Source organism: Taudactylus pleione, unplaced genomic scaffold (assembly GCF_031769625.1).
Source record: "Taudactylus pleione unplaced genomic scaffold, aTauple2 ptg001064l, whole genome shotgun sequence".
Taxonomy (NCBI): domain Eukaryota; kingdom Metazoa; phylum Chordata; class Amphibia; order Anura; family Myobatrachidae; genus Taudactylus; species Taudactylus pleione.
Window position 1 is genome coordinate 436491 of NW_028285465.1, and position 12339 is coordinate 448829.

Below are 12339 nucleotides of genomic sequence, written 5' to 3' on the forward strand. Positions count from 1 at the left end.
GAATGTTCACTAGTACACTAAAATTCATACAGGAGATGTCAAACGGACAGTATGGGATTTAAATATCTTATAGAAACCATTTTGTTTTGAACTCTAAGTTTAAACCTTTAGGTGTAAAAGTGCCTAAACTGAAGATAGTACTCATCTCTGTCCTGGCTAAGCGTTCTTCCATATTGTTTTCCTCCAATAATTGGGCACCAATTGTATACCACAGAAAGAAATGAACTTAGATGGATTGCATTCATGTTGATCTTTAAAATGTGCTGAAACTCCATGTGTTATAAGGCCCTTTTTAATGTTTCGGAGAAGTTCAGCCATTCTCTCTTTTAGTTTATGCGTAGTCCGCCCTACATATTGTTTGTCTCAATCACACCTTAATAAATAAACTACACTTTTGCTGTGACAAGTTATAATGCTATAATTTCAAATTCTTTTTTATTATAACTGGAAATGTATTTTGTAATAACTGAATACGTGCTTTTACAATTTTTGCACATGGGGCACTGGCCACATCGATAAAAACCTTTAGGGGTCTATTTACTAAGCAGTGTTAGGAGACAGAGTGATCAGTGATAAGGTGCCAGCCAATCAGCTCCTAACTGCCATCTCACAGGCTGTGTTTGAAAAATGACAGTTGGGAGCTGATTGGCTGGCACCTTCTCAGTTTTCACTCTGTCTCCTAACACTGCTTAGTAAATTGACCCCTTAGACTTAATAGGCTTAATCATCGGTTGTGTGTCCAGAGAACTCCTCACTATGGGGTAAATTTGCTAAGATGGGAGTTCTATTTAAGAAGTGGAGATGTTGCCCATAGCAACCAATCAGATTCTACTTCTCATTTATCTAACACCTTCTAGTAGATAATACCTAGAATCTGATTGGTTGCTATTGGCAACATCACTTCTTAATAGAACTCCCATCTTAGTAAATTTACCCCTATGTGTTTTCATATATTGTACGCCTTACGGTAGACAAATTTAGGTTTCTCTTGAAGATACTTAACAATAATGGGATCCTTAAGTAATAGTCCCCAATGTTTCTTTATTATTCTTTCTAGTTCCTGATGTTGGCTAATATACTTAGTATTGAAAGGTATTCTTAAATTATCATCTTTCTTCCATTCTTTTGATCCTATTAGTTCCTGCTGACTGGAAGCTGCATATAATATTTAATATATGGTTTCTCTATTTTCTCCTGTTATGTGATTCAGGGGTCTATGTACTAAAGGGAGAAAAGGGGTAAAAATGCTAAAGGCAGAGAAAATCCCTGTACATACCGCTTCTCAGTATGTACTAAAGGGATTTTCTCTGCCTATAGCCTGCCAGCGCTAAGTGCAGGCTACAATATCACACTGGACCTAGGGCACTTAGCGCTGCCATAAACACCTATGTCCCAGGTATTACTAAGAGGAGATGTCATTTACCGTCATCTGACTTCCCCAGCGCTGATATCGCCTCCTGTAGCTGCTGATATCTGCTACTCCTCACTGGAGAAGCAGGACTTCAGCTGTGTCAGGTTGGCCATTTTTAAATAAAGTGTGTTGAAAAAAAAAAAAGTCACTACTGTTGCTGCTGCTGGCGGCCGGAGCCTGGAGATGGTGAGTCACACACAGGGCTGTCAGGGGAAGGGAGTGTCAGCTGTTACCACTGAGGGGGTGACTAAACGTTCACCCTCCACGGCTGGTCTATTTTTAGTAAGTGCTGCGTTAGCCATCTCCTGCTTCACAGCGGTAGCAGGCGAAGCAGGAGTGGCATTAACGCAGCGTATTAGTAAATAGACTCCTTAATGATTAATATCATGCAATTGGAAATCTCCTGTAGAGTAATGGTGCATACACACGATCAGATTTTTCCTTCAGATATGAACGATAACGATTTAAAAATCGTTCAGTCGTTCATATCTGAAGGAAAATCGTTCATATCTGACATGCCTGAACGATGGTACGATCAACGATGCGCGTTCCCGTTTGTCAGATAACGATATCTGACATCTGATGTGTTTGCAGTCAGACTTGGACGATTCCATTCATTTTAATGCAGTCAAAAATCGTTCAATCATTCAAATCGTTCAAATTGTTCAAAACTTTGGTAAAATCGTTCAAATCGTTCAGTCGTTCATCTGACAAATCTGACAAGTCTGACAAATCTGACCGTGTGTACGCTCCATAACACGTATTTTAACCTAGAAGGAAATTGTAGACACCTGGGGGTATATTTACTAAAGTACGGGTTTTTAGAAGTGGAGATGTTGCCCATAGCAGCCAATCAGATTTTAGCTATTATCTTCTAGAAGGTGTTAGATTAATGTTAAGTAGAATCTGATTGGTTGCTATGGGCAATCAACACTTAAATTACTTTCACAATTCATTTGTTTATTGATGAAATTATGTAAAAATGTTTCCGTGGAAGGTAATTTGTGTTTAGGCACTGTACATCAGAGACTCAATACAAACCAGGAAACTAAAGGCTGTTTTTTAACCTGATGGCCGTTAAATACAGAAGTTGGGGTTCTGAGCCTAACAGAGTCCCAGCTTAGATCACTTTGGGGGTTCTGAGTCCTGACTCGGGTCTTCTCGCAAGTTTGAAACTCGGATCTAAAAAAACTGGATCTTGCGTATTTTGGATTGCATATAAATCGTGATTTCAGGTGCTGTGTGGTGGTCAAAACATGAATGGAAAAGAATGTTAATGATGTTAATAGTACTATAGGAACAAAAGCAGGTCCAAATTACAAGAGATTAGCTGTTTTTATAATTTTTTAAAGGAATGCAAAACCAAAACCATAACACTTGAGGTTGGTTTTACCAAAACACGACTATGATTTAGAACCAAAATAAGGGGGTCTGCATACATCTGTAGTTGCTATGGGCAACTACTCCCCTGGTCCACTTCTCCACTCTTCACACTGCTTGATACTACAACCCCCTTGAAGGTCTTTAACTGGGGGCTGGGTGATTGACAATTGTAAGGGAATCTATGATTGTTGGAGGAGATTTGTTGCATGGTGGGTTTTAGAAATGTATATAAGGCAGACTCATTCACTAGACAGGCCTCTTTGTCCCTGACACTCACCCCTTCCTGCCCCCAAAATCTGTGCATGAGATGTTGTATTGTAGTTGCACTTGCCACTAGAACCCCTTTAATATTTACTATACTAGCACCCTATTTCTTGTACTCACCTTCAGTATACAAAGTTTTATACAGTAACACAGATGAAAGGTTTCTACTTGCAGAGCTGTCACCTTATAGACTAAGATGTTAATTTTATTTGCTCTCAGCTTTTCCTACAAATCTAATTTGTACTGTACTACATTCTTTTTACAGAATTCCCACCTGGCACAAATGTAGGACTTATCATAGGAATTCTGGTTGCAGTTCTGTTAGTGGTGGCTCTTGTTGCTGCGTTATATTATCTGTTCATTGTACGTAAATGGCGCAAAAAGTAAGTAACTAACATAAAACAACATCTCAATTCCTAATAGTCAGCTGGAGTAGATAACCTAGGTCCTTGTAGCTCTTGCAGAATTATTGTTGTTTGTTCCTCCTCTATGTTGTTCTTCATTGTACTGTATCTCATTGTTCACTCTATCACAGAAGTTCCCAAAAAGCGGTCCTCAACGCTCCTCAACAGTTCAGATTTTTAGAGCTATCCATGGCTGAGCACAGGTGACTTTATTAGTACCTCAGTCAATTTGATTTAACCACCTGTGTTCAACCATGGATATCTCTAAAACCTGAACTGTTGGGGAGCCTTGAGCACTGCATTTGGGAACCTCTGGTCTATCACCTTTGTCATAGTTACCAAATAGGTCTTTTTTTTTCAAGGTTCAGGGCTGGATTAAGGCTTGTGGTGCCACGGGGTAACTAAGTTGTAGGAGCCCCATCAATAAAATTTACACCCCACTGCTACTATGCCCCTAACCCTGCCCCACAGTGCCCCATTTTTGCTACACAGTGCCACCCCACACCTCCCCAGTGCCCCTGAGTACTCACTTCCCATGGCATGGCCAGGCTCCACTTGAATATTTCCAGCTCTGTGCTCTGCATGCACAATGCATACAGCTCAAAGCATCTCCCGAGTCCCATCATCAGTTTCACAGATGTGATGTGTCACATGAGGCTGATGAGGAGACTCAGGAGCCACTCTCCTCTGTATGTACTGTGCATGCAGAACACATTTGCCCCTGTCCAGGAACCAGGGACGTTCAGTGAGGGTAGGCAGGGGAGGCAGAGACTTGGTATAAAAATTATTAGAATAATAGAAAGAAGATATTTATAACATAAACATATTCTTTGTTTACTGTAATAATTTTTTTAGTTAATACTCACCATCTCTGTAAAGCACCCTGGTACTGCAGGGTGACAAGAGATGAAGCAGCAACAGCTCAGCCTCGCTTCTGTATAGTCAGACACTGCTTCAAGAGCTGGGGACGGGGCCAAACCATGGACAGTAAGCTGCACAGAAAGAGAGCTAATAGTGGCATGCCTCTGAATATGTGTCATGTGACCAGGAAGTGCACTGCAGTGTTTAGAGAATGGAGCTCACTCAGCTCAGTCAGCAGAAACAAGAGAAGACACAGTGACGCAGGTAGGAGAATCAATGGATACTGAAACTTAGTGTAGTTAGAGGAGAGTTACAGTGAGTAGGGGGTGAGACAGCCTCCCAGCACCCAGACCCATCTCCATGTGTGCCTCCCCAGCCATTGACCTCACCACACGTGCCAGGAACAGGTGCTGGGCACATGCTCTTGACAATTTTAGGGTCAGACCAACCATGCTCGGTGGCCCCCCTGTGTGTGGGAGACCCAGGGCGACCGCCCTATGTTGCCCCCTCCCTCCCCTCTAGGCCCCTTAATCCAGCCCTACCAAGGATAGTCCCAGGATTTAGATATTCTACCTGGCAAGTCTCTCTTTTTTAGTATTGTCACACTGAGGAGTGCATCTATAGTCTTTGATGAAATCACTGCTATTTTTCAGGCCTTCAAGTAACATGAATTCAGTGATGGAAATGCCAACTAGCAATGGTAAGTTGCATCAACCATATCTGTCTTTAGTGTATAAAGTGTAAGACGCCCACAAATGCAGCAATAGCTCAGCCGATATCAGGCAATTCTGCCAATATCATGAATTAGAACATAAAAGGCCTGATTCTGGGTCAGAGGCAATGTCGATGATGGACGCAGCTGAGCATTCTTTTTTATACTGCACATGTGTCTACAGTAAGTGGCAGGGCGCATCCCTCCAGAGCACTTGCGCACAGGCTTGCAGCTGTGATTAAGATGCACAGCCTCAGAAATGTCTATGAAATGTATTTTGCATTCTTGGGCAGTGACTGGAAGGTGACAGGAAGCTGGCTCTGCAGAAGCATGGAGATTGTCAGTCTTCTGGGCGTGTTATGGAAGTGTCGTGAGCATGTTGCAGAAGTTGTTATGTACACAGATGCTTAATCCTTCACACAGGAGACAATACTCTGACAGACAATCTGCTCCTATAGTAGCATGGGGCTGGTACAAGTAACAATGGAGCGACTGACGGTTACATCTACAGACACACCAAGTGGCAGCTCTAAGTGGGCGTATCTGTCCTCACACATGCAGACTCCTGACTGTACACTGGGGAAGGGCTTGTAGCAGTATTTGCATAAAGTCACAGAAGCAATATCGGCAAAAGACGCACAGACGCACACCTGACTTAGAATTAAGCCAGTATATTCACTGATGATTTACCTTCATATAAAATCTTCTTTATCTTATATATGTATATATTTATTTATTACCAGTTATTTATATGGCACACACATATTCCGCAGCGCTTTACAGAGAATAGTTGGCCATTCACATCAGTCCCTGCCCCAGTGGAGCTTACAATCTATGTTCCCTATCACATGCACACACACATACTAGGGTTAATTTTTGTTTTGAGCTAATTAACCTACCGGTATATTTTTGGAGTGTGGGAGGAAACCAGAGTACCCGGAGGAAACCCACGCAAGCACAGGGAGAATATATAAGCTCCGCACAGTTAGGGCCATGGTGGGAATTGAACCCATGACCTCAGTGCTGTGAGGCAGTAATGCTAACCATTACACCGTCTGTGCTGCCCCACATATATATATATATCTCCAGAATATAGTGTGTATTATTCCAACAGTGTTCTTGTCTTCTGCTATATTCTATCATGAGAATGTAAACAAAAAATAAAATAAAAATATATATCTATGTATATATATAGGAAAGCACAATAGTGTATGCTGTTTCAGAATGGGTCCTGCGTAATCGGACCCTGCATGGCATTTAAGGGGTGGTGCAGGGGCAAAGTTGGCCGGCATTTCTGGAAACAGGGGTCGTGTCCACCCCATTTTCCGGGAGTGGCTAGGCCAGGTACTGCATTGACGGATGCAGCTTCCTGGCCTCGCAAGCCTGCCAGCCTGAGTAAGCTGAGGTTTACTCAGCTAGCCAACAGCATGGTGCCGATGGTCACAATGGTGATCCCAGCTTGCAACCTCAGTTGCAGGGCTGCGATCACAAATGCCGCAGGGGGTGTCATACACCTCCTGCTTCATTTCCATATTAGTAAGAACGGAATTGCAAAGCCTGCCTGCGTGCAGCTTTGCAATGCCATCCGATGCTGAATCACAACCTATGTTATATACAATTGCACTGCTTTGACTCAGTCCAAATATAAGTTGCAAACCCAGTATAGACTCTAGAGCACTTAACACCATTTAAACACCAGAGATGAACATCAGGAGTAAATACCAGAGGCCACCTTTTTGATAAGGTGCTGATAGTGGTGAAATGCGTTAGACCTACTAACCACTGGACATTTTGTTACAAGCCCACATAGCTATCTTATTGCTCAAACATTTCTGAGAACTGCACCTGCTAACTTGGGGTCATGGAAGAGTCACACGATTTACATCACACTATTACCCATTCCAGTTTACTTGGAGGGACTGCTACCACACCAGGAAACTCTTCTTGAGTCCCAACGTCCCGCAAGTGAGAGTCAAGTTATCTTCACCTTTGGTAATCTATTCCAAGTACGCTCTGCTGTGACTATAGAATAAGGGCTTTTAATATTATAGCTATACTAGGATTGATTCAGTCTGGACGTTAGAACCTTTTAATAAATATAAAGAAGTTTCCAAAGATTCAAGGATGTTCTAGCTTATAGACATTTTATTACTTCATGCTGTGTGATTATATACTTATTAAAGATTGTTGCATACATGTATTTATGATTAAATACATTGTTACATTGTGCTGCGACATACTGTAGCAAAAAGTGAAATGCTTCTATCTCCTTCCCACAACTTAAGCAGTTACCTAAAGACTTCTGGTAATGCCTCAAACCCCCCACCCCACCCCCACAGCCAGCCACATACTGTATGCCTGACTTCACAATTGTGTGTTTTAATAAGCGTCTGCAGAACATATTATGCAAACACCATTTATATGCATCTATATTATTATATTCCAAATATATGTAATTATCCTGTATTTCATGGGAAGACAAAACTACTGCATATCATTAACAAACAGTAAGAATAAGAAAGCAGCCTCTGAGTTCTGCTTCTCAAAAATAGGAACATGTGGTATTGTGTAACCTTGTCTGTGATCACAGTGCCGTCCTGTGGAGAAGACAGGTTTGTGTGTCTAACCTATAGGGGAAGAGGATTCATGTTCACTCAGTGTGTTATGATAATGTTATTTTGGAAGTGCAGACCATGAGATGAGGAAGTGGAATGTAGATGTAAATGATGAAAGTTCAATAGAAATTAGTATGAGGTGATTCCTTCCTGATTTACATCTAGTTTCTGTCATCCGCTTTCTAGAAAAGTGTTTTCTTTAGGTAAGCGAAATGCTAAAAGCAAAGCCCAAAAGTGAATGCCCTAATCATGTACAGTACAGCACATAGCTTTTCTTGGGTAAACAGACGTGCCCTAAAGAGAGCCACCAATCACAATGCACTCTCCCAGATATACCCCTATATTAATAGACTCACCAGTCCAGCTCAGACCTTCCTGATCTGCAAGACAGATAAGCTATTGTTGTTCCCAAGCCCCACTCCCAGCTCCTCCTTCCCTAATCCTTATTCACAATCCCTGCTCTGTGTCCTTACCTACCCTACTTACCCAGCTCTTACCCCATTCATCAAATGTGTTCCATCTCACTGATCTATCCCATACCCATCCCCTACCACCACCTATACCAGGGGTGGACAATAAGTGGCAAATCCCAGCATGCCTTGCAATAGTTTTAGCATGGCTAAATAGCAAAAATGTGGCAGGGCATGCTGGGATTTGATTCTACAACACCTGGAGGACTGCTTATTGCCCACCCCTAACCTACACCATCACCTACACCACCACCTACACCACCACCTATGCCATTGAACTTACTGTAGATTTCCATGGTGATAGCTCCCACTGCATCTGTATACAATCAATTAAAATAGATCAGCTGTAATGGAGTCTGTATAACTTAAGCTATACAAATTAAGGTTCCAATAATGCTATGCAATGTAGAATTCCCGCCCTGTACCTCTGCCATCTCATGCCCAACCTGTGTAGCTTACATAGTGCCCTGCCCCTCATCTCTGTACTCCTGCCTATAAGCCTGTTCCCATTCTGCAACTTCCCATTCTGCAAACACAACATCATTATTACATGCTCAGCTCTTAATATTTGCATTAGGCTTACAAAGCCAAAATAAAAATAAACCGGCTGAGTGCCTTTGTGTGGCTAGGCTGGCAAATAATGATTTAGGTTTTTACGTACTGTACTCTACAAGTTCTTACGCAAACTCAGAACAGGGAAGTTACAGGTATACAAAAAAGTGAAGCCACGCTCATAGCGTTTAATGCAAATGGTGTGAGCTTTCTCACTCCCTGCTGTATTGCTTCATACATATTATTAGTGATTAGGAGCAGTCTCAATCTACAGATCACACATTTGTATGGTTTCTCTAGTGTTTAACCCTTACTCCCATAATCTAATTCCAACCTCTCCCTAGTGCCTAACTCTAACCCCCCATAATCTAACCCTTACACTCCTCCTAGTGCCTAACCCTAATCCTCCCATAATCTAACTATAACCTTCCCCTAGAGCCTAACCCTAACCTCCCTACATCTGTAGCCTAACCCTAACTCTCCTCCTTGTATCTAACCCTAGCCCCCTAATCTAACTCTAACCTTACCCTAGAGCCTAACCCTAAACCCCAATAATTTAACTCTAACCTCTCCATAGTGCCTAACCCTAACACCCTATAATCTAACTGTAACCTCTCCCTAGTACCTAACCCTAACCTCCCTGCATCTGTAGCCTAATCCTAACTCTCCTCCTAGTGCATAACCCTAACCCCCATAATCTAACGCTAACCTTCCCCTAGAGTCTAACCTTTACCCCTCATAATTTAACTCTAACCTCTCCTTAGTGCCCAACCCTAACCCCCCATAAACTAACTCCTTGCGCAAGGTAGTACACAGCACCCTGGCTAAATCAATTTGTGACTCCTCATTTTCCTTAGATCCCCAAGCACGCAAGCCCGTATATAATGGAGGCCTCGTTTATTGATCATCTGTTTTTTGGGACACTGGCACAGCTGAATCAGACTGTGAGGTGTGCCAATTTTTTTTATTTCGACAGGTATCCATTAAGGGACATATATATTGAAATCTTGTGAGATTTTTTTATTTTTTTTTATCTTTACTTTTTAATTATTATTATCTTTCTCCTCTTTTTAAGCCTAATGTGATGTTTGCTACATATTGATACATTGTATTGTATTGTCTGGATGATACATTTTTTATAAGTAAAATAAACATGGTTTATACTGTGACAATTTAGTAACTGTTTCCATTGCGCAGTTCTTTGTATCATATTGGCTATATTATCTTTTTAACCCTCACAGAAGGTTAATTGGACTACAGCATTAGATCCAGTGTGTTTTAATAACTTGGTAGCGCCTATTTTCCAAGGGACGTCCCAGCTTTTCAATATTTGTGCCTGGAATTTTTCCATAACTGAGTGAGTGTACATTTCATTTCCCCTTATGCTGCTGACCTGATGCAATTTTCACCAGGGCCGAACTAGGATTTTTGTCACCAGGGGCAAGACAGTAATTTGGCGCCCCCCCTGGTAATTCCCTCTGCAGTAGTGCCCCTATAGTAATGCCCCCTGAGGTAATGCCCCTGTAGTAGTGCCCATATAGTAATGCCCCTGTAGTAGTGCCCATATGATAATGCCCCCATAGTAATGCCCCGATAGCAATGCCCCTGTAGTAGTGCCCATATTGTAATGCCCATATGTTAATACCCCCATAGTAATGCCCCTGTAGTGCCCATGCTCCCATATTAATGCCCTTGTTGTAATGCCCCTGTAGTGTCCATGCCCCCATAGTAATATCCCTGTAGTGCCTTTACAGTAATGCCCTGTAGTGCTCATGCCCCCACAGTAATGCCCCTGTGGTAATGCCTCTGTAGTGCCCATGCCCCAATAGTAAAGCCCCTGTAGTGCTCATGCCCCATTAGTAATGCCCATTATTGCCCATGCCCCATAGTAATGCCCCTGCCCCATAATAATGCCCCTGTAGTGCAGCTTATTAAAAAAAAAAATACTTACCTTGAACCCTGCTCCTGCATCCAGCATCGCGTCCGGTCCGCCGGCTGCTCCTCGGAACTATGGGGGAAACATCATGACGTCTCCCCCATAGTGCCCATGGGGAGAGCCGGAAGCTGGAGTTCGGGAGAGAACTCCAGCCTCCGGCTCCGGCTACACCGCGCCGCTGCAGAGAAGGAGCCGGGCGCCCGCTGGTAATAAATATTACCAGTGGGCGTCCGGCTTGGAGCCTCTCTGCAGAGCCGGGCTGGAGGTCACTGGCACCGGGTACAGCGGCGCACCCGGTGCACGTGCACCTCCAGCCCCCCCCCCTAGTTGCGGCCCTGCTTTCACTGCCTGTTTTGATTCTATGGGTTTCATACCTCCCAACTACCCAATTTAGGTGGAACAGTTCTAATTTGAGGGTTTATCCCCCTACCGTCCCACTTGCTGAGAACAAATGCAGACTCACAAACTCCATTACTGTTGTTTATGGTCTCATTTATGTGAAGAGATAATGTAACAAATAAAATAATGTAATTAATAATTAAATGTACTTTTTTTTCCATTTAGGTCATAGTGGCTCTCCATCTATGGTTAGTAATCACATTACTGTAATTTACTATTATTATTATTATTATTATTATTATTATTATTATTATTATAATAGTGGTGTAGATTATTATTATTACCAGTTATTTATATTGCGCACACATATTCCGCAGTGCTTTACAGACAATTTTTGGCCATTCACATCAGTCCTTATCACATATTATATCCCCTATCACATATTATCACATATTATATTCCCTATCACATATTATATCCCCTATCACATATTATCACATATTATATTCCCTATCACACTTACACACTAGGGTTATTTTTTTTGTCAAGAGCCAGTGAACCTATCAGTATATATTTGGATTGTGGAAGGAAACCAGAGCACCCAGAAGAAACCCACGCCATCATAGGGAGAATATACAAACTCCACATAGTAAGGCCATTATCATCTAAAGATACCTAGAAATTGAGCAAATGATTTTAAGCATTGCTAAGTAGAGCAGCATCAACTCAAATAGTTTGAGTCATCGCTTTGGGATGACCGTGCCTACATCAGAGCAGTTGATCAGCTTAGAGGACATGTAGAGTAACCAGCACCATATTGGCAAGGTAGGAGCATGTATTAGTGATACTGCTATACAAAAGGAGAAGCACAGCTAGACGTATAGAAGGGCAGACTGCCACCATTATATGTTAGCAAATGACAACCTGGAAAAATCAGACTTTTTCTAACCCGTATTAATATTTTATTACAGGAACAGCCAGAGCTACAATATGCCGATATTGCATTCAAGAACAAAGATCCAAGAAAACAACAGGTGAAGCCCCCTCCCTAATACTTACTTGCCATTGTAATAGTATATAATGGTAATGTTATATTATGTAATGTTACGGTAGCTATCGTTATATTATTATTATTATCATCATAGTCAGCTTTTAACAGAGTAGCACAAATAGTAATTTTCACTGTTCAGGTTTAACTGCATGAATACAGTATATATGTTCATTTTACATTGTGAGAGGGGCGGCTGTAGGCAGAGGGCTCAGGGCCTGATTCAGAGTTGGGAATAGAGAGAGATATCGCTCAACTGATCATCTTGGTGAAACCATGCTGCACTGCAGGTGGGGCAGATTTAAAATGTGCAGAGAGATTTAGATTTGGGAGGGAGGTGTCCA

At 42.0% G+C, this 12339-nt stretch overlaps 1 protein-coding gene across 1 annotated transcript in view; it reads left to right on the forward strand.

The window, feature by feature from the left end:
- LOC148453897 (cell adhesion molecule CEACAM19-like) overlaps positions 1 to 11999 on the forward strand; it is a 380344-nt gene extending 368345 nt beyond the window's left edge. Inside the window, exons 4-7 of the mRNA XM_088461548.1 lie at positions 3333 to 3441; positions 4977 to 5023; positions 11173 to 11195; positions 11919 to 11999. Coding sequence (XP_088317674.1) covers positions 3333 to 3441; positions 4977 to 5023; positions 11173 to 11195; positions 11919 to 11999 — 260 coding nt within the window. The remainder of the gene's footprint in view (positions 1 to 3332; positions 3442 to 4976; positions 5024 to 11172; positions 11196 to 11918) is intronic.
- The last annotated feature ends 340 nt before the right edge of the window (positions 12000 to 12339 follow it).